At 44.3% G+C, this 25550-nt stretch overlaps 2 protein-coding genes across 2 annotated transcripts in view; both read right to left on the reverse strand.

The window, feature by feature from the left end:
- atrn (attractin) overlaps positions 1–14016 on the reverse strand; it is a 132636-nt gene extending 118620 nt beyond the window's left edge. Inside the window, exons 1-2 of the mRNA XM_040136426.1 lie at positions 13772–14016; positions 2409–2492 (exon numbers count right to left, since the gene is read on the reverse strand). Of these exons, the coding sequence (XP_039992360.1) occupies positions 2409–2492; positions 13772–14016 (329 nt within the window). The remainder of the gene's footprint in view (positions 1–2408; positions 2493–13771) is intronic.
- Positions 14017–17376: 3360 nt separating this feature from the next.
- Positions 17377–25550, reverse strand: part of eif2ak3 (eukaryotic translation initiation factor 2-alpha kinase 3) — a 33936-nt gene continuing 25762 nt past the window's right edge. Inside the window, exons 12-18 of the mRNA XM_040138284.1 lie at positions 24961–25110; positions 24129–24687; positions 23466–23639; positions 22704–22877; positions 22343–22444; positions 21471–21533; positions 17377–18395 (exon numbers count right to left, since the gene is read on the reverse strand). Coding sequence (XP_039994218.1) covers positions 18213–18395; positions 21471–21533; positions 22343–22444; positions 22704–22877; positions 23466–23639; positions 24129–24687; positions 24961–25110 — 1405 coding nt within the window. The 3' untranslated portion in view covers positions 17377–18212. The remainder of the gene's footprint in view (positions 18396–21470; positions 21534–22342; positions 22445–22703; positions 22878–23465; positions 23640–24128; positions 24688–24960; positions 25111–25550) is intronic.

Raw genomic sequence — 25550 nt, forward strand, 5'->3', positions numbered from 1 at the left:
AAAAGCTATTTTTTGTGAATATTTGGCAACAGTCGAATTAGCAACCCTCCACGAAAAGAACTTTATTTTTTTTTACTTCCAATTACCTGTTTTCCACAAAAGCGTGTAGAATCATGACACAGTGTATTTCATTATTTTTGGAAGACTGCTTTAAAGTAATACACCGTGTATGGAGGGCCACTGTGCAAACCAGACATCTGATGACTTTAGGAAACTTATTTTCTTTCCTGCTCAGAATTCGAACCATAAGAAAACTTCAGAAATGATTAACATCAATGTTTAAATGAGAAGTATTAATATTTCTAATAAAAATCCACAGATCCTTGTTGTTCGCATCTTTGTGAACAACGTGGAGTTCTTGCTGTTCAAAGTTACCGTTCGCAATGCAACACCCACTCTCACTACGTGAGTTGAATAAACTAGATTTCAAAGGACATAAAAAGATGGATAGGTAAGTAGCTGATATGGCGGAAACGTTCACCACCCACAGCAACACTTTGCTACCATTTGTCTGCAGACAGTTACCCACCCTGACTATATATTTGCATGAAAACCGAGAATAAATAGCTAAAGAAAATTCGTATAAACTCTTCAAATATTCAACTTAATGCTTTTTTATTCATAATATCCTTCTCTGTGTTAAATGTAACAGCTGTACCGCAAAGTAAAGGTCAGCTGTTAAATCTGACTGTGACGTTTTACACCATATAACTGATACAGCGGGTTACATTAGCCGCTGTCCATGGCTGAGTGCTTTTACAGTGAAGGGGGAGCAGACATCACAGTGGGAGGAAAGAAAAAAAAAAAACAGAAAAAAAAAAAAAAAAAAACCCGGCTTGTTTGAAGAGGTTTTGATTTAAGACATTCATGAGATGCTTTAAATGTCTCGGCTACTTTCGAATGAAATCATTCAGGGGGGGGGGGGGGGGGGGGCAGACAGAGGCCCTTTTTAGCTTATGTACAACGAGGGCACAAGATGAACAGGGGAAGTTATAAATAGTCACAATTTCTCCTCAAAAGTTTAGTTATTTAAGTGCAGCGTTGGCTCACTCCCCCCCGCTCTAGCAGACAATATAAACTACAGAATGGCAGCAGCCCCGAGGTTCGATTAGAAGACGACGACTTGTGACCGGCAAATAATGAATCTAAAGCGGCGAGCGACCGGGGAGATCTGGAAAAGAAAGGTCTCATTCTAATCCAGCAACCACCATCGGGGCCCCTTCGGGCATGGAAGCGAGGCGCAAGGCGTTTCCGGCACGTAGCCGTATGTTACAAATCGCGTCGCTGCGTCTCTGCGTCTCTGCGGCCGACGTCACTTCAGGCCACTGAGGAGGGATTCAGTGCACTTAACTGCAGAGGAAGCTCAAAGTGGATGCGTGTCCGAGGCTTATTAAAACCCCCTCCTAAAGTAGTCTTGTCGTTTTGATGCACACAGAGCACATGTCGGGGCTTTAGCCTCCTGTTGAGAACGAGGCTGACGGCATCGCGGCATGGCAATGGTGCCATTAGAATGCAATGAAAACGCCGGACTAGCCTGGTGATTGGGGGGGGGGGTCCGAGAACAGGAAGGTCCGAGAACCGCTCCCGGTGAATCCCCTCGAATGAGGGTCGGCTCAAGGCCTAGAATGTAAACGTATTCAAAACAGCATAATGGTTTGGACGAGGTGGCAGCCGGAGAAACTAAGAATCGTCGCCCTGAATCGATATACTGAGGTGTGATTATGCGGACTTCAACGATACAGAAGGGGTACTGAATTCCTCAGAGCTACTCTGCCACTCATTTTCGCACATCACCCTCCGGATGGATCTCGGTGAAGGCCCGCCGTGTAGACCGTTTAAATAATGATCGTCACGAGCAAACCGTTGAGGGACGTATACATGGCGAGTGACTGAGTTGCAGCCTTGGCTTTCACAAGCCATCTCTCAACTGTCTACAGGTTTTAGGAATCCTCCCCTTTTTTTCCCCCTAATGGCAGAAGCAGATTTAATGGATAGAGTGAGTATCAGTTTCATTTAGCATTGGCTTTAGCCGTCGTTATGGCTACTTAGGGGTCCGTGTGTAGGATTTTTGGCCTCGGCCAAAATAAGACATTTGACCCCCTCAAAAGATCATTTGAAAAATCTATCTGTACTTTTTCATAACAGCTTTTAAGGTTCACACCCCTATGTAAACTGTCTCGAGACAGTTCTACTGCAAACATTAACTTTATAACAGAATAATAATATACCCGTACTATTTCTAGTTTTGTTCAGAACAAAGTTCACCCAAACATGTTATGAACTATTTAAGGAATTCGGTCAGTGTCAGACAGATTTTCGAGCTTCTAAGAAAGCGCAGCATAAATTGTTGCACAGTCCTCTCCCGATCTGGTGTTTGTACACTGGTGTCGGATTTGCACTGTACTCACTGCCCCTCAATGAGCCATGTGCACTTGGTCTTGTACTTGTAGTTTCCTGGTCCGTCCGTCAGATACCCAGAGGGCCCTGTCAGTCTGCAAGAGGGCAAAGTGGAGAGAGAAGAGATTCACGGTTAAAAATGAAGAGGTAACGTTCGTCGTTCTAAACAAGCTGAAATCATGGAAACTGTAACTTCTGCCTGGAGTTTGGGTGTAATGTGCAAGTGCCAAATTAAAAAGCAGGATAAGAGAAAAGAAACAGGAAGCCCAGTGGATCTGTATGGAAATCATCACTCAATCAGAAACTGGTTTTTGATCAAACTGTTGACAAGTCTTGTTAAAATTACTCACTGAAATACCTGCAATCAATCAATCAATATTTTTCCCTTGTTTTGTGTAACCAAAAGTTAAAAAAAAAAAAAAAAAAAAAATGCCCCTTACTCTAGCTGAATCATTATTCAGTTTATGACCAAATGCCTGCAAAACTCAATTATTTGTTATTTGATGCATTAATAAAGTGATCGATCAATTTAGTGCTATAATGATTCGTGCATGGAAAAAGGAAACAAATCAACAATTTATGAGGCAAAACGATGGAAAGAAGTCCAGGACTTTATGGTTCCGTCACCGACAAAGTCGGCTATTGTTGCAGATGTTGGAGCTCTGTCAATAAAACCTTAGCGCAATAATGAAATAAATCATTACCAGCAGCACTAATCATTGTCTACTCTATATACTTTCAGTCAAATGATTCCAGCACTAGAATACTGGTTAAAGTTTCATGTCGTAATCTAAAGCCTTAAATACTGTTTAAAAACACTCAGGTTGCAGTTATCTTTCCTAAACATGTTCCACAGTAACGCCACAAAAATGATTACACACAACATTGTTATGCAAAGAGCCAGTCAGCAGAGCAGAGAGACCTCGCGTAAACACAAACTTCTGCCACTCTGCTCTTTAGCAGAGGCGGCCGGGTAGTTGAGCAAGCGGCAAGTGAGACAGCTAAGGGGCTGAGAATGATTAAACCTCACAGCAAATTATTATCTGAAGCCGAGACGACGAGCAGCCACTAACACTAGCGGAGTGCAGCTCGCGGCCTCTGTTATTGCCCGATCAATTCCAGCCTGATGACACAGCAGCAGAGGGGAGCTGAATTACACAGGAGACACTCCGATGCAGTCGGAGAGTGTATCATTACCGACGTAGGTCTCTGGGTGCAATGACTCTGCTAACACACCCAGTCGCAATCTCGTTCCAAAACAGTCTCTCAGCACCGTTTCAGACGCTGCAGAGAACACTCTCATTTCCAGATCTCTGCCCGGGGGCAAAAGTAATGACCAAAAGTGACGCCTTTATCAAAAAGCTCAAGTGCTCGGCATTTTCACAAAACGCTCATTTGTATTGGTGATTTTTTTAAGTCAAATGTGGTTTTCATTTACATTATTCAAACCCATGGTAACGCTACAGCAAGAGCTTCTGAGGAGATCCCTGCTGTGTACTGCGCAGCTAAGTTTTTATTTGCATCCAGGCAACAAGTGTGCGTCAACTTCTTGTTATTGAAAACTTTGTTCCCAGAGCTGCCGAGGTGCAGGCCAATAGCCCCAGCTGCGTGGGCTGGATGGCTCAACGTCCAAGGCCGAGGGTGTTGTTAAGTTGACGACAACTTTACAAGGCCAAAGAAATATGACGCTATTTTGCAACAATGCTCTTGTGCTCTCCCTGCAACTTGTGGATGGAAGTGTGTGTCAGCTAGGACAGCTTACAGTCAGTGTGTCAGTAGACGAGGCGTAACAGGCCGAAACACAGAGCCGTGCCGAACGTTGCTGGCCTCACCTGTTGCACTCCAAGTGTTTTAAAGGGGGCAGATTCACACAGCTCTTTCCACATGGCAGGTCTCAGCGGTTAGCTAACGAGCACACTAACGCCATAATTACAGCTCTCCCGGTGCTAATACAGCCGGGGCCCGCTGGGACTCTCAGCTCCCCCAGCTAGCAGACAAACAGAGCTCTCTCAGACGCTCCCCTGAACCCGACACACCACCAACCCCCTCAAACGTAACGCAACCTGCCGCATGTTCAGGAGCACAATAAATGATTACAAAAAACTTTTCTCTCACTTGCCTCTTTTGGTATCCAGTTCATAGATCTGAAAAATGTTGCTGCCATTCCCGGTGCAATAGAAGCGAACAGAGTTTGTTCTGTGGTTCTCTTCGTGGTGGGCATTGGGAAATTAGCTTTGGAGAACTAAAACTCAACAGGTCTCAGTTACTCTGGTTAATCTGCAGAACCCCACTGTAAACCATTTTATGGGGATTACTTCCTCAGGGGAAAGTAATTCCACTGAAAACTGTTTGGACAATGAGGCCTGTGCTTTATCCAGGGTGGCGAGGGCATATATTCCTGGACAGACACGTTGCTGCTGATTTTCACTGATTTACTTTAATACATTTCGTTCCTTTCCGCCAATAGGGTTGGGCAATGTCATACAGATATCCTAAAACCTGGGCTAATGAGACCACAGCTTTCTGCAAACCTTTGGTAGTTTGGCAGAAGTGACCATAAAAAGCTCTGCAGGAACTAAAAAAACAAACAGTTCTGCAACCAAAAGTAAAACTGTCCCCTGAACATCACAGCTGCGTTAAATTAGAGGAAACACTGGCAGACAACAGTCTGACTTTAAGTGACTTGATTAGATCTTGTTTCTTCATAATACAGTACTATGACTCAAATTTGACATGCATTCACTAGTTTAGATAATTTAACACTGACTAATTTAATAGAGTCTTTTCAATGATCGAGGAACGTCAACAGCATCAACAAGCTACCTGCCACAGAGCTAACGGTGGCCTGTAGTCAGCACCAAAAACCTCTACCAGGACTGACAGTTAAGACAGTCACTTTGCAGAGAGAGCCAACAGAAATGTTCGGCCTCCTGCTTTTTTTTTTTTTTTTGGACACAGTTCAGTTTGGACCATAAAGTGAGTTTTTAAATGCCAAAGTCAAAGCGCGGTCTATTGTCGAATCATGCCCTTGGCAGATATACAGCATTACAGTCATTTACAGCCATAAGGCAACAATCAAAAAATAAAAAAAATCTTACCAACTGCACCCCTACACGTTTTTGATACGGTGAAGCAAGCAAAGGAACCTGAAACATAATGGAACCAAAGTGGGAAATGGACCAAAAACTCACACCAGTGCCCATTAACCAATCGCAAACCACTTTCCAAAGCCTTCCATCAGCTTTTGACTGATCCCCTGTATTCATGCAAACTTTAAGCAATTTACTCACTCGATCACTGGCCATGTTAATTATCAGCTCTAACCTATCAATCATTTAAAGATTCGGAAATACACGTTTTTCCTGCAAGACAAACCTATAGTGGTAAGAGCATAGTAAATTATCGGAAAGCAGAGCTTTCTTGAAGGTTGATCAATATATTGGTGATCATAAGGTTTTCCTTGGGTACTGTAAAGTTCATGTGGTTCGTAGTTAATGAGCTAACACATGTACAAAACACCACAATGGTCCTTTGACCCCCGTGCAGCACTGCAGCCTAAAATTTGAGAAATCTGAAGGGGAAACTGTCCATTTCTGTGACTACGTCCCGCTACGCTTCTAAAGTGACGACTGTCATGTTAAACAGAAGCCGTCAAAAAATGCTCCGGGATAAAGAATAAGCCAGCAGGTGCTTGCACTTCCCGTTACTGGATGCGCATTGATACGAGCAGAGCCTCACATTTCACAATGACTTTCAACAGCGGCTCCTTTTCATGCAAACAATATGCCTGCAGCCGAGCCAAGTGGTGTGCAAACGGAAAAGTGGTGCAGCACGAGAGCAGAGCAAACACCAATCTTCATTCAACGAGGACAACTGCCCTGTCCAGTGGCACAGGCTGGAGGGGAAGAGAGCATGCTCAGACAGAATGTAAACACCACAGAGGCACAGGGGGTTTTCCCCCCAGACTGGGTAGATGTATAAAAGCTGCTGATGCGAGATTTTAAAACTAATGAGGGAATATTTGGGGGGAAAATTACGCTTTTCTTGCTGTATACCCATGCAATTCAGTGGCGGGCATAATGTGATAGTTTCACAGGGATTTGCACATGTCAGCAAAAAGAAATTTACCTTGATATTAAAGTAATTTCCTGGGGACACTGTAAAATTTGCTTGTGTAAACATTGGGATCGAGTGCGAGAGGACTGAGTGTGAATGTTTAGGACGATGAATACAGCGGGGTGAAGAGCCGCCAGACGTTGCTACCAACAACAAATACGCCATCCACCTCTTGTTAACGTTGCCCTGCCGAAACGTTCAGGAGACACATTGACATCAAATGATACCAAAGTTATTCAGCAGCAGCCACGGGGGAGGGTTGAGAACCGAACATTCGCCGTCCGGCAACAAATCGGCGAAGGCTGTGCAGCCAAAACGTGCTCATGAAGCTATTAAGTCAGTGGATAAATATTTCATATATCGTTAGCCGTGGCTGTTTTCTCATCTGCCTCGCAAGATTTCTGCGCTGATATTCAGATAAGTCAGTGCCATTTCAGCCGAGAGCTCTTCGGCGCAGCCGTAAGCAAACCTATCTATGACTCTGGGTAGCTGAGGAAAGGGACCCGGACAAATTTTTTTTGCATCAGTGAGATGAAAAAAAGAATAAAATCAGTAGTACAGCTTCGGGGTCCATTAGTCTCTGCAGAGGGCAGGCAGGCTGGTCTCTCAGTGGGGCCCTTTAATAAAGCGAGGTCAGCCTTCAAACAGGTTCCAGTGCCCGAGGTTGGATGTGGGCTAGCATACTACACAGCGCACGACAACACAGGCCCTACACAAAAGCAAAAACCGGTGTTAATGTCAGACCAGGACAAATGTATCATCGTGCGTCCGTGGATGTGAGCTTGTTTAAAATTTAACGTGTGATTCCTGTCGGCGTAGTATCTACCCTCCGGTCTGCACTCAGGATATCCAGTGATTCAAACTAGTGTTGAAGCAGTTGATAGATTACTCATTTAGTCAATGACACGTGATGACTATTAGAGCTAAAGAGCAAGGTTTTTAGGAGTGAGTTTTGTTGCGTCATGTGAACACACACACACACACACACACAAAGGAACGAAACACACATGCAAACACGTGAATACGCGGGCAATGTGATACACATCCCTGCCAGCATTGTAAACAATGTAAACAATGCTGGCTCCAAAATAAATAAATAAAAATAATAATAAATAAATAAATAAATAACAAACAAACAAAAAAACAGCTTTGCAAATGTTTTAGGAAGGACATTATTTCAGCACATTTGCTGAATGTAAATGTAAAAGTTGATTTACAACAAAGTGGTCTCCAACAACTGACAAGCTTGATAATCAACTAATCGTTTTGTTGCTGTCACCATTTTCATTGTGCATTCACCATTAATCAAGCAAAAACGCGAAACGTTTTCTATTTCCAGCTTCTCAGATGTGAGGACTGGCTGCTTTTCCCTTGTTAATTGACCAACTTTAAATTTTAACCTTTGGTTGGACAAAACAAACCATTTGAAGAAGTGACCTTGAACTCAGGGAACTTGGAAAATAACAGAGTCGTTGATTACGAAAATAATCATCAGTTGCAGCCGTGAGAATAGAGAGCGCTAGTTGTCTTCCCTGCAGAGCCGGTGACTAATAAATATACGTCCGATGGTGAAAGGCGAAAAACTTTGACCAGGCAGCATCGCTGGCAACGTGAACCATAAGGTCCGGAAACTAATTTATGGGTCCTTCAAAGTCCTTCAAATGATGGCAGGTTTTCTGACTCAGTGGATGGGAGTATGGGAGCCGCTGACACTGCCCTGATGATGGTGTTTATTCGGTTATTATGTCATTATCTAATCCTGTCGGTTCCAAAGATATAGTCATACATACTGTATATCCAATTAAACATGAGCAGGCAACTCAGCCACTTCGTTAGCCGGCGCGGAGTTCATACTTTAATTGTGCATTAGTAGTAATAGTACATTAATTGCATTAGGAATTGGGGGAGTCAGAGTTGGTGCCACGACATGAACGTGCGTCAGAGGGCTAACGCTGGCTTTAAGTTCATGGACAAAGCGTTTATTCACCACCTCGTCCCACTGCAAAAGAAAACTGGTTCATGACCCTGATTGATCCTTCTAAAAAAAAAAAAAAAAAAAAAGGCAAATACTCCATCTAATACCACTTAAAAAAAAAAAAAAGGAAAAAGTTGCATGTCTTTGGGACTCTTTGTGTCAATAACCACAGCGCTGGGTTTTATTAACCGTTACAGGCCACATGTTATAGTAAACCAGAGAAAGTTGCTCGTCACATAACCACAGAAATGCTACAACTGCCGCCTGACTGTCGTGGATTTCCTGCGCTTCAACAGCCTGAGCCAGTGGGCCCCCGGACCACATGCACCTAGGGACTGGGCTGATATAGGAACTGGACTTACGCTGTTCAAAATGAAATTAAAAATGTTAGTCAACCCGAATACCAAGACAAAAACAAACAAAGATTTTTTTATATATATATTATATTATATTATATTATATTATATATATTATATTATATTATATTATATTATATTATATATATTTTTTTTTTTACATTTTATTTTATTCCCTTCTTTTGACTTTGTCGTTTAAAGTATGGAGGAATTACATAAAACCTCATTCCCCATCTCTCTCTCCCCCCATTTCCCGTCATCTTTCCACTTTCAGCTCTTTGAGAAAGAAATTAAATGCCCCCAGACAAACAGTGCAGACAAAAATAAAATAAATAAACTAAAAATTACATTTAAAAAAATTCAACTTCAAGATCTCTCTCTAAAACAGTGCTCCCTTGTAAGTAATTCTCATAAATAAATGGTCTCCTTAAAAACCATTTCACGATGAGGTCTGTGGAATGTCCACAGTAAAAGACAAACTGTGTCTGGGAAGGGATAGTGCTGCTGAATTCACTAAATGTAATTTTTCATCGCTGCGAGCACCACAAACAAGCTCCATTGTATTAGGATAAAGGAGGATGACTCAGAGATGGACATCTCTCCGAGCTTCGCGAATAAAACCAAAGCTATCTGCACGTCTGGACATGACTAGAAGCAAGAAAGAAAAAAATCGGGTTTTTCTCCGTTTGTTTGAAATATCTGTGAAGCGACCCTTTAAAAACAAAGACCAGTTTTTGAGGTTCGCTTTTTGCAAGGATGAAGAGTTGTGTCCGATGTAAGGTGGCGGCGTACAAAACGACGCAGTTCATTCCGCCGAACAGCAGCTCGATCCTTTTTTTTTCTCGTGCGTTTGTCATAGTGCGACCTTCATCACATACAACGGGAAAATATTCACATCAACCTTGGGCTCAGCCCCGACGAGATCACCCCACTGAGACTCCTGAGAAACAGTCTTAGCTGCACAGAACCACAAGTTCAAACTAATCTCAGATCAAAAAGAATCTCTCAATTTTCTGCCATGAGGAAACACACTGGGGCTTTTTTTCGTCGCCACTTCCTTCGTGTTGATTTTGGCCCTCGTGGCTCGTCAGGACTCCATCTTGGCACGGCGCTGCCACAGAAAGCAGCTCTTACCAGCATTCACCCGGCCTTGTATGGTAGCATTGTCTGTATGCTAAACACGGCCTCAGACCACAGGCTCTGCCTGAAAAAACTGCCAGCCCTTTGACCGCCTTAACAAAAACAACACAGGCCCGATTCCAGGCAAATCTGGGATCACAAAGCGGCAAGTTTACCATTCCGTTTAATGATACTTAGCCCGACGGGGTGAGGAGGCTGCAGCGTCACTGACAATGCCGCACGCAGTGGCACGAACGTCTGGGCCGATAAAACATTATACTGTAAGTCAGTGAGCTGAAGGTCGGGGTCGGACCACCACTCCTCCGGCAGACCGCCTCCACCTCACCTCAGGGGGGGAGGACGACCGGGTTCCATTTCTCCGCTTTTCCACACAACAGAGGTTTAGAGCGGAAACGGACCATTAAATGCTGCTTTGTGAAAGTAGCTGGAAGAGAAGGCAAACACGGCAGCCACGCACGGAATGCAAGTTCAACCTTAACGATCCACATAGGGACGTTCATCCTCCGCATCTGGCCCAGTGGTCAGTGCTAAAGCGCTGCCCGGGAACTCATTTGAGTTTTATAGGCACGTAACTTGGTCAAGGGCGATGGCGGAGAGCACGCATAATACCTAATATGCATACGCTTGAGGCTCTGCGGGATATAGGGCCGTGCAAATGGGGCTGCAGCCATCGAGTACTTCCACGATCAATTCAAGGGTCCGTTTTTATTAAACAAGCAATTCGTTCTTAAGTTTCCAAAATGTCAGACAATAATTTAAAAAAAAACTGCTATTACAGTTTTCCACAGCCCAAGGTAATGTTTCAGTTTTTCTTTCTTTTTCGCTTCTTACTGACGGTCCGTACAGACCGAGGACGTTCAATTTACAGTGGTATGAAACAAAGAAGAGCGACGCGTCTTCACATTTCAGAAGGTGGAACCAGAGGGTTTCGCTGGGTTTTTTTTTTTTTTTTCTGTTCTCCAAACTCACATTTTCCACCCTACACACACACACACACACACACACACACACACACACACACACACACACACACACACACACACACACACACACACACACGGGGAGCAGTTTGGGGCTCAGCCTCTAGTTCAGAGACCCGCTGAGATGAAGACAGGTGAAGCCAGGATCAAACTGCTGACAATTTTAATAACCGATTTATTGTAAAAAAAAAAAAAAAAATTTAATTAATCAATTTTTTTTAAAAATGACTTGATTTGTAAGTACTAGTTTCTCTAATGGGAGGATTTGGAGGGTTCTCCATCTCATACTGTTAGGAACCAAATCCCTTCAGGTTTACAACTGTTTTAAGACTACATTAGTAGTAGGCACCGTGGGCTCCTTATCTTTTGACAGTTTCCTGACTCAACAACCAAAATCAGAAAAATAATTATGGATGGTCGCCCCGGAGCTCACCTCCCCTCCCCTCCAGCTCCAGACTTTCGCGCTTACAACTGAGCCTCCGCGTTACCCAGGAAGCAGCTGGTGGCCAGTGACAATTTCCCCACAGAGATGGACTGCTACGACTGATACTTGAGTGCAACAGGCTGCCGGTTTTTCAACCACAACCGAGACAAGCTACTTCATCCGGAGAGCACTCAACCCTGCCGGTCTGAAACATTAGAAAAGCTCAGCGACCATTCAGCCTCCATTTTACCCGCTCAGATAGGTTCAGCCATTGGCCGCGCTTATGTGCAAATAGTCCCGGCTTCCCCCCCCCCTTTTTTTTTTTTTTTTTTGACCTCGACTGATTTCTCAGGATGTTTAACACCGCAGGCCTCCTGCCAACTGTGCTTTACGACCTGGCACGCTGGCACTGAGCTGAGACAGCATGATACTGGGTATCAAATTTAAAAATAGGACAAAATACCCTGGGTCTTCTTCTAAAAAAAAAAAAAAAAAAAAAAAAACCCATTAGGCCAGGGCCTGCCTACTGGGCACACCCTGATGGACACGTTTTAGCTGCACAGAAATGCTAGCTCATCAAAATGATGGAACAAGATCAGCTCGCTAACATGCAAAAAAAAAAAAAAGAAGGAAAGCGGAAGTCTAACATTACTATTTGAGATCGAGGATGAGTTTAGGACGAAGTTGGCGTTTCTTTTCTTAATCAAACGCTTGATTACGTCATCTTGGCAGGATGTGCGGTGGAGCACGATCCTATATAAACTGGACAATGGTGTGATCATCATTAATTAAATGTCATTACGCAATTCAGGCCAATTTTCTCCACCAGAACATCAGATCAGAATATAAACTCCAGTAAATGAGAGGTGACACTTCAATGGGCACAGAGAACAAGATGTGCAGCACTGGGTGTCTGAATATTCAATGTGCAGCATTCTGTGTATGAATATACTATTAATTGACATTTTTTTTTTTTTTCAGTTATTGCGCCGCGCGTATTAGGCGTATTGCGAAGGGGGAGTGGGTGGTGGGTGGTGGTGGGGGGTGGGGGGGGGTGGGGGCTGATGTGTTGTTTTGTTTTTGGTTTTGGTTCACCTTCCCCTCCCCACCCCAGACCAGAATCACCACCACCACACACTCACCTACAGCTGCAAAAAAAAAAACTGCTCAAAAGCAAAGCACACACCAGGCTCTATATACTTTGACCCCGAGCTTGCTGTCCAGTGGACAACAGCTTTCTGAACGCCATCCGGTGCTTGGGTTCAGAACTAGCACGACACCGGCTGTGTTTCGACGAGTCCTGCCAAGCCGGAAGAAAAAAAAAAAAAAAAAAAAAAAGGAAGCCAGTTGGGACCGTACCCCTCACTCACACTCCCTGCTGAGACCTCCAGCGGCAGAGGAGGGGGGGCCTCCACCCAAACACAACCGCAGACGTCACCATGTCGCAATCAGAAAGTGAACATACCCGGCCGGGGGTTTCTGAAAGCACTGAGTGCAGAGTAACGGGTTTGAGTGGGTGCACCGTGGATAAGTGTCACACCGACTGACCGATTAATCAGCCAGTCGACTGACAGGCAACACAGCTACTTCGATGATCATTTAAAGTTGTTTTTTTTTTTTGGGTGTAAAAATGTCAAACATTCTCCGGTAGCAGCTTTTTTTTCCCCTGCTGCCTCTTCTCTCTTTATGTCATTTGAAATCGAACTCCCGTGGGTTCAAAGCTGCTGGTCACACAAAACACCTAACTGGATGACATTTTCTTGGCCCCTGGGGAAATGCAATGTGAAATCTTCTCTCTCTCTCTTTTTTTTTTGGGAAACCCAGACATCTTATCAACCAAGACACGTGATAAGGAAATAATGTCAGGAGTAAAGATAAGGAAATCCTCCTCGGTTGCAGCCCTGCTCTGGATAAAGATGAACCAGCAAAGCAGTCGGGCACCACTTTTAAAATTCAGTGATGCCATGTGCGCACTTGGTTCGCTGGTGATGCCAGTAAGTGAGCGAACAAGATGGTGCCACCGCGGAGCCTAAAAGGTGCCGGGGCCCCATACCGGTCGACTGTAAGCCGCCTAGATCAATTCGGATCACACACACACACACACACACACGCACACGCACACGCGTGCGCGCTATTCGGTCTCTTTACAATTTGAACCGGGACAACTGTGCCCTTGTGGTAGCGTTAGTAGCAGTAGTAGCAGCGGCGGCGGCAGACAGGTGGAGAAATGCTCCAGGTGTGCGCTGCTCGGCGTCTCCCGACTGACCTCGCGGGCTCTGAGCGGCCGGAGACTTCGCGCAGAGCAAAGCAAACACGGCTGCGACGCGTGCGACCGATCTCGGGCATAGAGGCAGCCCCTACTCTGCTCGTGTGTTCACTGTACCTGAATCGCCCTCCGCAGTGCTGGCACTGGTCCCCGACCCAGCCGGGGAAGCACACACAGTTGCCGGTGCCGGCGTTGCACTGTCCGTTCATGCAGGGCTTGTCGCACTCCTTCGCCTCGGCGGAGCCGGGCAGCCCGGCGAGCAGCCCGGCGACCGAGAGCAGGAGCGCGGTTGTCAGCATCGGCAGGCTTCGGCTTCGGCCCCGGCCGGAGCCCGAGCAGGCCCGCCGCGTCGCCCCGTACATTCTCTCACAAAAGATGGCTGCTTTTAGACAGACGCTCCGCCGCCTCGGAGATAAGGACCCGACGAGCTGCCCGTCGCTGCGCTTCCGCCCAAGCAGCCTAAGGTGGGCTCTCCCTGGAGGTGACGTCTAGTGTCTTCGTGTAGGGTGGTCTTCGTCGGCGACTTGGTTTACATCTTTCCAGTGGTTCTGGTTCCCAGCGCCGCACCAAGCCGCATATTGACATCCGGAAGTGACGTTATGGCAGCGGAAATGCGCAGCCGGCGGAGGCCAAGCGCGCCGGGCTTTGAACTTTTATTTTGAAAACAGGGAGCGGGGAAGCTGGCGTGCTAGCTTCTGGCCCGCTTCATCGGAGCTGGGATTTTTGTGGCCATATTCTGTGCTAAGTTGGTGGGGTATCTACCGCCTGGCTCTCTGAAAACCTTTTTTTTTTTATTATATTAAGAAAGATAAAACCATTATTTTTATTAAGCTTGCAAACGACATCTCCCACGCTGCTTTGACAGGACGTCTATTTGAGTAAAAGACATGGGAGCAGTGGTTTTTGAATGAATTTACATGGGGTGTGGTGATTGCAGTCTGAGCAGAGGTCTAATCAGCCACAGTAACTGACCCCCCGCCGTGTGTGTGTGTGTGTGTGTGTGTGTGTGCAGAGCCTTTAATAAACGTTATGTACTTACACTTTCCTCCACTGAATTTCACATGGGTGCACCTCACCAGGAAAAACAAACAAGTCCTGTATTTTCTACATCAGTGTCATGGTCCAAAGTACGGCAATGTGGCAATTTTTGCAGTGGCCATAGCCTTATGAAATAATATGAAATATTACCGCACCGTTCCTGTAAGGCCTTGTGGTGTGTCTACTACTACAGCAGCTTTCTAGCAGGCTCTGATAGTTAAATGTAACTTCTTCCAGGTTTACTGCAGTATTGCGGTAGATCCCTTCCATTATAATGTCACTGAACATGTATCATGATGCTTATTTCTTGATTCTGTACCAGTGTCAGGTATCCACGAAAGGACACACGCTTCGGTCAGTGTTCTGCGCCTGTGCATCGAACTACTATGTTTCCGTGCATCGTGTGTGCTGTGTGCAAGATAAGCACTGCTGGAAGTATTAATGGATATATCTCGTTCACACATACAGCAGATGGAAGTTGTACCGAACCGATGTCAATTACTCACAGGAGCGTTGTTCAATTGAACAAAGCATTCCCGTTTTTCCAGAAGCCTTTGGCGGTGGTTTGCGTGGCGATGAGCAGGTGGTAAATGTCCAAATGTTTGAGCAGCGCCGACCCACAGACTGCACACCAAGGACACAAAACTGTACAAACGGTATAGAACAGTTTATTAAATTTAGACTTGTAAGAAGTCATCATATTCCAACGCGCTCCATCGCGTGAAGCGCATTCATAATAACACCAACCCAAAAAGGATTGATCACGGCATCAAACCATAAATAAAGCAAATGAACATATGTACAAATTCGACATGGACAGAGAATGGGTTTGTGCACGAGAACACACAACTACATGTCCAGACAGAGGCATAGGAGACTGAGAAGAAGGATCTGATTTTTCAATTGAACTATCCTCAGGAAAGAGGGACCCGGACAGCAGGAGTGGAAGGAGGAGTAACACAGTTCAGCAAAGCATGAAGACCCTACTGTATAATGGAATTTTCTTGGCTTGAGTGAAAACAGCAAAATCTCTAGAAACCTCCGATAATACACTATTGTCAATAATGCTGTTTTCAGTTTAACGGTATCTGATGGCAAAATATTTACTTCCGTACGTGAGTTAAGTTGTGGAAGTTTCTGTGGTTCCTGTTGTAAGTCGTCCACAAACAAGTCTTTATATCACAGTTCGCTCAGGAACTGATTTCTAGAAGATAAGAGGACAAAAAAAGTTTTCAAATACTCTCAGCTAATTTTGTGGGATTGGAGGATTTACCCTGAATTCATCATGGAATTCCTTTGAAATATCAAACATCAATTCTACAAAAAGGTGTCACATTGTCAACAAAGGACTTAAATAACAGTACCTACACACTGTCCTTCAGAAAAGCAACTTCTGAATTTGCAGCGTGAGTTTTCACATTTTCCCCCCTTAACCTGGGGATATGTCATTACGGAACCACACTTTCCTGTTCCCACCTTTATCACGGTGGGAGTTGTCTGCTTGAGAGAGAGAATCGAAAATTTTACAGCAAGACTGACTCATCTTCAGTGGGCTGAGTGGATGGATGAAAGAACATCAGTTTGACTTCCTGTATCAGACAGTCAAGACTTTAGTGTAATCAAAAAACCCTGCAGAATAATCAAAAACCTGCGCTTATTTAAAAAGAAAAAAAAAAAAAAGAGAGAAGATCCTTAGAAAACTACAATCATCGAAAGCACATTACAATTAGCAGTTTGAGTGTGTGTAGTTACAAACAGGTCATGTAGTCTCCCAGCACTTCTTATGTACATAAAACATTGCTTATGTGGATCATATGACCAACATCAGGTCCAGGTCCCCAGTAGACCATCTAGAGGGGACGAAACAGTATCGGCTTCTTCACTAAATGCTATTTTTTCGTGGGAGAGCTGCAGACCTCAGTATTGAGTGCTTCACCAGGAACACCGGCTGGATGGGGTTGGAGCACAGTAGCACAATTGCAAAAAGTTTGAGGTGAGTATTCAGTCACAGAAAAGTACACTTAACCGACTTTCAAATGGCACTCTGGTCCTGCGGGTTCTCCTCTGCTTGGGCAAACTCCCTCCACTTGGTACCCAAGATATGTGAAAACACTGAGAATTATTTCAAACAGCTATAAGAGGTGACCAACGTCATCTGTCCCCCGGAGGTCACACTGTAACATTCAGCTATTCTTTAATGGCAGAGATCGTCTCCTCTTTGTTCCCTCTCCCACAGTATATCACACTATCTTACAGTTTTCTCATGAAAAAGCCATTTACAAGCAATGGCGCCTTACAATATGTACAGGATTGATCAAACTTCTCTTCTGAATTAACAAAGAAAAAAAAAAGATATAAACAGGTTTTCCCTTCAATTATGTACAGAGAGCGAAGAGGAGGTGTAAGAAAAATGATTGAGCACCTCAGAGTCATTGTGTAAATTTACACACAGAAAAACTGTGTCCAAGTACTGGCTTTAAGATAACAAAGTCACACTCATCCTTTCACTTTCCTATCAGATACATGCAAAAAAAGACCTGAGCCAGAGGCTCAGCATTCATCCAGAGGGGGCCACAGACCCCTTTCTAAAGGCATATCATATCTGATGAACTGGATTCATAAACTCTTCTCTACGCAATACATTACCTCCTCTCATTTAAAAAAAAAAAAAAACACACACAAGGAAAAAGATGGTCTTTCTTTTTGGTCTCCCAAATCAGGCATATTGGGTGTCAGAACACCAGTTAGTGCTCATACCAGTGATCAGTAATAGTCACTAGTAGATAGGATGATCAAGCATCAAAGGCCCCTTGTTAGTGTCCTCCTGGTTTTGATACCTGAGGTGTAGCATGAGTGAGCGAACACTGTCTGGATGTTGAGAGCAAGCAGCGTGTTGTGACCAGACCCGAATCAAATCATATCTAAAACAGCTCTTAGCAAGTCTGTCTATTATCCCAGAGTACCAGATGATGTTTGCCATGTCAGAGTGAGGAGAATGCCAGTTGTTTAAGACAATCACGAGTAAATATTTCAAAATCAATTAGCTGTAATGTTCAGTGATAATAGCTTAGTCTCCACGGAGCCGACTGGCTGGAGTAAACACTGCCCATCTGGTACTCAGAGCCATTTAAAATAACCACTAAGAATTATTTGCAAGTACCACTTGAGCCAAGTCTGGTCGTGAACATAACCGAGCGGCTGTCGCTTTTAAAATATTCTCTCTCTTGTAAGTGTTATTAAAATTGGGGAACTGGGCAGCATAATGGTGTGCGAATATATAACGGCGTGTGTTTTCGCCAAGGACGGTAACTGTGCAGCACTTTGTCTTGCTGCTCTAAAGCCGCCGCTATTACTTCCCGTACATTTCTCGCACCTGGCTTCTAAAGTGATCCTGTCTGAGGGAGTGTGTGATGGCAGGGGGCTGAGGTGTTTCTCTTGGGCGGCAGACCAGCAGGGGGATGACGGGGAAACAGGGGAGGGGGGGTGTGGGACAGTGGTTATATATTGTGTCACGAGATCTTCAGTTAGTCGATGTCTGGCGCGAGGGGCGGCCCATGGACGAGGCGCTGTAGGTGCGGGAGCGCTGCCTCACAGCCAGTCGGCAAGGCAGCTCCAGCTCCTGGAAGAGGGGAGTCCCTGTGATCTCAACTGCCTCAGGACGCTCGCAGGGGCTCAGCGACAGCATGCTGCGCACCATACTCAGCTACACACAGAGAGAAGACACACAGTACATTGAGGCCTTTGAGAACAGTCATGCTACTGCTACTATTATCATCCATTAGTTTAACCTGTTAGTTTTACTCAAGGCTCGTGTAAAACAGCAGAACCAGTACTAACTGTAAGAATAAACACTAAACCAATTTACACACACAACTCATGTGATGAAATATTACAGAGTTAGGTACTTATGTGTGTGTGTGTGTGTGTGTGTGTGTGTGTGTGTGTGGGTGGGGGTGACAACGTGCCTCTATGTGTAATGCATGCCATCTGTGTGTGCATGCGTGTGTCTTTGGCTTCATGTGCTAGTCAGGGACATAAGTATTCGGACAGCGACACAGTTTTCATAATTTTGCCTCTGTACACCTGCCACAATGGATTTGAAACAAAGCCATTTAGATGTGATTGAAGTGTAGACTTTCAGCTTTAATTCAGAGGGTTTGACAAAAATATCACATTCATTGTTTAGGAATAACAGCCATTTTTATACATAGTCCCTCATTTTTAGAGGCTCAGAAATAATTGGGCAATTGACTGGCAATCAGTTTCATGGCCAGGTGAGGCCTGTTCCCCTGTTATTTCATGACAAACTAAGCAGATAAAAGGTCTGGAGTAGATTCCAACTGTTGAATTTGCCTTTGGTAGCTGTTCAGGGGAACTCTCAATATGCGGTTCAAAGAGGTGTCGATGGAAATGAAGGAGGCCATCATTAGGCTGAAAAAAAGATACTAACCGATCGGTCAGAAGCAGAGAGTTTAGGAGAGGCCAAATAAACAATGTGGTTCATTCTAAAAAAGAAGGAAAGCACTGGTGAGCTCAGCAACACCAAAAAGGTCTGGAAGACCACGGAAGACAACTAAAGTGAAGCAGAATTCTTTCCTTGGTGAAGGGTTTTTCTTCAGAATGATGGGAAGAGAAGAGTACGGAGAAGGAGAGGAAAAGCTCATGATGCAAAGCGAACCACAACATCTGTCAAACATGGTGGAGGCAGTGTCATGGCATGGGCATGTATGGCTGCCAATGGAACTGGGTCACTGGTGATCATTGATGATGTGACTGCTGATAGAAGTAGCAGGATGAATTCAGAAGTGTACAGGGCTATACCATCCACCCAGATTCAGCCAAATGCTGCTAAACTGATAGGATGGTTCTTCACTGTACAGATGGATAATGACCCAAAACATACTGTGAAAGCAACACAAGAGCTTCTCAAGGCAAAGAAATGGACTGTTCTTCAACGGCCGAGTCAGTCACCTGATTTTGGCTTACTGAAGACAAAACTGAGGGTGGAAAGACCCACAAACAAGCAGCGACTGAAGGCGGCTGCAGTAAAGGCCTGGCAACGCATCTCAAGGGCGGAAACTCAGCCTTCGGTGACGTCCAAGGGTTCCAGACTTCAGGCAGCCATTGACTTCAAAGGATTTTCATCCAAGTATCAAAAATAACCTTGACATTTCTAATTATCCAATTACTTTTCAGCATCTGAAAATACGGGTTTATGTAAAAAAATAAAACGTTAAATAAAACAAACGGTTAATGAATTAAAGCTGAAAGTCTACACTTCAATCCCATCTCGATGGCTTTGTTTCAAATCCATTGTGGCAGGTGTACAGAGGCAAAAATTGTGTCGCTGTCCAAATATTTATGTCCCTGACTGTAACACATGAAGCCAAAGACACACACAAGCACAGACAGATGGTATATATTACACACAGAGGCAAGTAATCACCCACACACACATGCACACACACACACACACACACACACACACACACACACACACACACACACACACACAACATACAGGACATCCTAAAATAGAACAGCATACAGCTACTACAGTGGGATACTGGGATAACACGGCGAGGGTATTTCCGGTGTTGGAGAATCACAGATTATGCTATGGGATTATGTTAATCCCATTATAAACTAAACAGGTAAACAAGATAATGTAAGCAACCCAACACAAAACAGCGGTCCAGTCTCTTGTGTGGTACTAAAAAAAAACATATCTAACTGACTCTTTGAACACATGAATAGTTTGATTCTAATGGGACTGTCTGAGGAAATAACGAAGCTATTTACATTTAAGTTTGTAAAATGATGATAATTGCACATTGAACTTTATATTCTGTTGATTTGGGAGCAAAGTTATCCGAATACACCTCCTAAATTGGATTAGCTCAGCAGGTTTGACTCAGTGGATTATGTTGGTGACTGGTCATGAAATCTGTGACAGACTACAATATGAGAATGAACCCTCCCAGCTCTGCCCGTGTCCCACTTCGGCCCTCTTCATACCTGGCATTAACATGCGTCTTAGGTGATCCGATCACAAGTGGAGAGCTGTACGTCAGTTCACACCTGTCATTAGAACGCGCCTCCACATGCATTTCGAGTGACCACTAGTGATCGGATCTCACCTCGCCGCTCATTACGCAAATAAACAAGCACGTCAATTCCGTTCGCAAAGACCAAATGCGTTGCTGTTTTTAACCCCCTTGTCTGCTGGAAATCAAAATAAAAAGTAGAAGAAATCAAAACAATTCAGACTGGTTCTATTCCTTGGTGTGTTGCAGGCAAACCAAATCGCCCAAGATGTTTGACGCACTCGTAATGTATCTGTATAGGATTTTATAAATTCTTTAGACGTCGTGGACAAATCCAGTTTACACGATTTGTAAAACTTGCATTTGTTTGCAAATGAGTCCGTCCATCCGCCTACGCCGAGGACCTCAGTTGAGTGGGCGGTCCCTTCGGCGTGGCCCAGGAGACATTCGCGTACACACTGCTAAACGCACGTGGCCATACGTGGCCTGGACCGCCTCCGAATGTGGTCTGAGCAATCGGATCTCGATGCGTCCTCGATGGATCTGGGGTGCTTTCACACCTGTACTTAGAGCTGTCCACTTGTGATCGGATCACCCAAGACGCGGGTTAAGGCCGGGTATGAGAGCAGGGCCTTCGTTCATTTCCTACAGCTTGCTCTCTGGACAAACTGAAAATAATTTGGGTGTAGTTTGTGTTTGCAGCCACTAGGTGGCAACAGCAGGCCACTCACCTCCTGAACATTGTTTTTGGAGAAAACCTCTGGGAAGCGCAGCACTCTCACCTCTGTCAGCGTCTGGGAAAAAAAAAGAAAAAGAGAAAGATGTAAACACCTGAGAGCGGAGCTCTGCTAATGGCTGATCAGGCCCTTTGTTGCCGAGACAAAGACGTCCCTGTTGATTACACATGGGTAAAGAAAATCCCTTATTTAAACTGATAATAATGATCATTCAAATGGCAATGTCGATTATGTATGACTTTTTCCCCAACAGAGTTTTCAAACAAAATAGAATAATTAACTGAATAAAAGAAACAGACAGAAAGACTAAGTGCCTCATTAGAAAGACTCTCTCCTGTCCAGTTTACACAAATAGCAGCAGCAGGGATTCTTACTGAAGCAGCAGAAGATTTGATCATATCATTTCAACATTAACTAACTTTACAGTGGTGATGACCTGCCAGCTTTGGAAATTATCTGAAAGTTTTTAATATTTTCAGGTTGGGTAAATATTACTTACAACATAAATTAATTCTCAAAACACATGTGTATAATAATGTATTTATTCACTCCTGACCTGCCTTCTACATTTTTTCGCTTTGATTACACAGCCTTCTGTCTTAAAAGGCTGCTTTCCTTTTCTTTTTATTCGGTGCTTCACAGGTCTATTTGTAGCTTACACAGAAAACGGTGTATATTGTAAAGAGGAAAATACAGACAAATCCGGTCTAAATTGACTATAATAACAAGCATGTGTTTGGCAGTTTTTAAAGCCAAAATGCAGGGTAACATATTGCAGTTTAACAGCCCTTTTGCGAATTACATGAGAGAGAGAAAATAAAGTAAAATTAAGAAATGATTATGTGCCCATGTGTTTCCTGACTCACCCTCACTCTCTCCATCTGGGTCCTGAAAGGATACAGAAGCTCAAACAAGATCAGACCCAGAGAGTAAATGTCCACTTTATGAGAGTACGAGTTTCCGGAAAGCTGCCAGGACAAAAAGGAAAGGATGGAGTTAGACACATACAGTCTATTTTATAGGTAGCACATCAACTTAACTCACTTACCCATAAGGAATTATTGTATAAAATCAAATCTTATCTTAGTCTCATTTTTTAAAATCATAGCTTCAGTCTATGTTTAAATGAAAATTTGCACACTTCTACAAATAAACTAAATTATTTTAGGAACAACGTCTCCAGTAAATGTTTGTCCGAAAAATGAGTTAGCGCATATGTTTCCTCACCTGCTCTGGGCTCATGTAGAGCTTAGTGCCGACCTGGCCCGTGTGTCTGGTAAGGAGCGGTGCGGGCGTCAAGGCGTTTGGCACGTCGTCGTCCTCCTCCTGGTCCATGGCCGTGACCAGGCCAAAGTCTCCCACCTTCACTACGTCATCCATGGTGAAGAAGATGTTGGAGGGCTGGAGGACGTATGGCGACAGGTTAGGTAAGATGTGTCAAACATCAAATACACGAAGGCAGTGAGCATTACTAATGAATGCACCATCAGCTATTATTACACTTCACATACACAAGCGCGGTAAATCACATAGTATAGTGATCAAACCAAACCAGGCAGCTTTGTACTTTGGCAGCAAGAAGTACATTATTAACAGTGTTTAATAAGTGTTTTTAAAGCAGATTTAGCTAAATGTTAGTGGGTACATCTGCTTTAGACCAGGCACTTGGCTTGAGGTGGGTTTTTGTATTTCACATTTAGCTTTTAACATCTCGCTTAAATATAATAACAATTACTTCGGGGCACAAAGTGAATTGATGTGAGGTTTAAGATGAAAAGGTAGATGTTTTTCTTTCACAAAACACTTGCAGCTTTAAAGTGCAGCTATGAAGTTAGCAGCTTTAAAAACTACAGTCTTAAAAGTTAATGTTCCCTTTCAGAAGCTGCAATCAAGAGTAGTAGCATCAGGATTGTTCTTTTCTTGCTTCACATTCACTGTTTGAGTTAAAAGATATATTATAGTGGACAGTGCGCGCGTGTGTATGTTCACCTTGAGGTCCCTGTGCATGAGCCCCTTGCTGTGCAGGAAGTCGACGGCCTCTGCGATCTGGAGGAAGATATCCAGACACTGGTTGTGCTCCCTTTGCTCTGGTAGGCAGCGCTGAGCCATCCAGTCCTTCAGGTTCTCCTTCCGACAGAGCTGCATCTGGATGTAGAGGTACACCTGGAGATAGGAAAAATATGTTTGAGTTAGTAACGATTTATATTTGACACTCAAAAAGAAATATTTCACTTTAGCTGTTACTAGAAAAAGAGGAAAAGAAAAAAGGAAGTCTCAAAAATATATACTTTATAATTAAAACAATACATGTGTTCTTTTTATTTTTCTATTACTTCAGTAATTTTAATCAAAATACTGTCAGCACACCAGAAGGTATAGACGTCATTACTGGTCAAAAGGCTAATATTAATCTTAAAAAGAACAGAGAAGAGATTAAGGATGTTAATTCATTGTTTCAGTATTGCATATGAACAACAAATGTCCACACCTGCAGCTATTACAATGATTCTTGTGGAAATTTGGAAACAGTTTCCTTGTCAGTTCAACAGAAAAAGCTAATATTAGTAGTAAAATGGCCAACAATTACCTCAAAACAGACCCCAACACTGGGATTCCTTTAATAACACCGGTGTGAGTTAATGACTGACTGACCTTGGGTGAAGGCTGGACTCTCTGGGTTGGAGGAGTTGTGGGGTGAGCCAAGGTAAGTGAGGTTGGCCGGGGTAGAGGAGAAGAGCAGGACGGGACGGATCCCTGTCGTCTGACGTGCGAGGAAGACGAGCTGTTCTTCTCCGTCAGCGTGCCGGGGCTGGTGGCACCAGAAGTCGAGTCTGTGTCTGCCTCTGCATCTCGGTCGCAGCCCGAGTCCTCGAACACTATGTCGAAGGAAGAGGAGGTGCAGTCACTGGGGCCGCGTGGGGGGCAAAGCTCAAAGGAGTGGGGGGTGTCTGAGGCATCGGGGTCAGCCTGGCTGTCTCTCTCAGACATCAGGCTGTCGTGGCCCAGGAGCGGGTGGAAGGATAGGTCTCCGTCGTCAACGCCAAAAGCTACAGCGTCACCGGCACTGCTGGACAGCAGGACGTGTGCACCAACACAGGCCTCCAGAGCGTCTCCTTCAGGCCCACAGGCAGGTAAGACGGAGCTGGACACCGGCACTTTAACTGACAGCGCCTCCATGTTGTCGAGGAAGCTCATTGGCCAGTCGGTGGTACTGACGGAGGAAAGAGAGTGATGTTGCTGCCAGGCTTACTAATACAACATTCAACTACTACATAATATTAAAATTGTATCAAGTGTATCAAGCAACGGAGTAAACACACCAGACTTTGAATAAACTGCTAAAATCTGTAGCGTACTAAATGTGAGAAATGCGATTATTTCTTTGCATGGATGCCGTCACAGGAAAACAGACCCCTTGCAGACTTCGTGCCATGTCCGACCTGCTGAGCAACATAGGATAACAGGTTTAAAAACCCCGGCTCACCTGGCGTCCTTCAGCCACCTCTTGTCATTCTCCTCCTGCCAGCCCTCGGGGGGGCTTTCCTGCCAGGCATTGAAGTAGCGGATAATCCCAGGGTGCTCCAGTTTGGCCAGGGCCTTCACCTCTCGCATCACCTTTTCACGGGCCAGCTCCCTGAATGATGAAAAAAAAAAAAAGCTTTAGGCTTTAATTTACATTCATGGCAAGTTTGACAGTTGTTTTTCAGCAGTTGGTTGTCTGATTTTTCAGGAATTAAAGGACTGAACACACGACTCCAGCGAATTCCTAATAAGATTTTGCTCTTATTAAATTTTTTATGCTTTGAGCTCCTAGTCACTTCATTCATTGTTGACCAAATGCATGCATGGCTGTTCTAAGACAAAAATTTGGGGATTTGTTCCATTACACTAACTTACCGTAATGACATAAAACGAAGCTGGCTTTGATAAACCAAGGGTTTGATAAGAGCTTCTACAAGAACACCGGGCATGAAAATAATAACAGCCTAGTCTGTTATACACTGTGCGAGGCTCCAGTCAACAACAGGGCTAAAATGAAAATAAATGCAGAGCTGCTGCAGCTGAACACCAAGT

Source organism: Xiphias gladius, chromosome 10 (genome assembly GCF_016859285.1).
Source record: "Xiphias gladius isolate SHS-SW01 ecotype Sanya breed wild chromosome 10, ASM1685928v1, whole genome shotgun sequence".
Classification (NCBI taxonomy): domain Eukaryota; kingdom Metazoa; phylum Chordata; class Actinopteri; order Istiophoriformes; family Xiphiidae; genus Xiphias; species Xiphias gladius.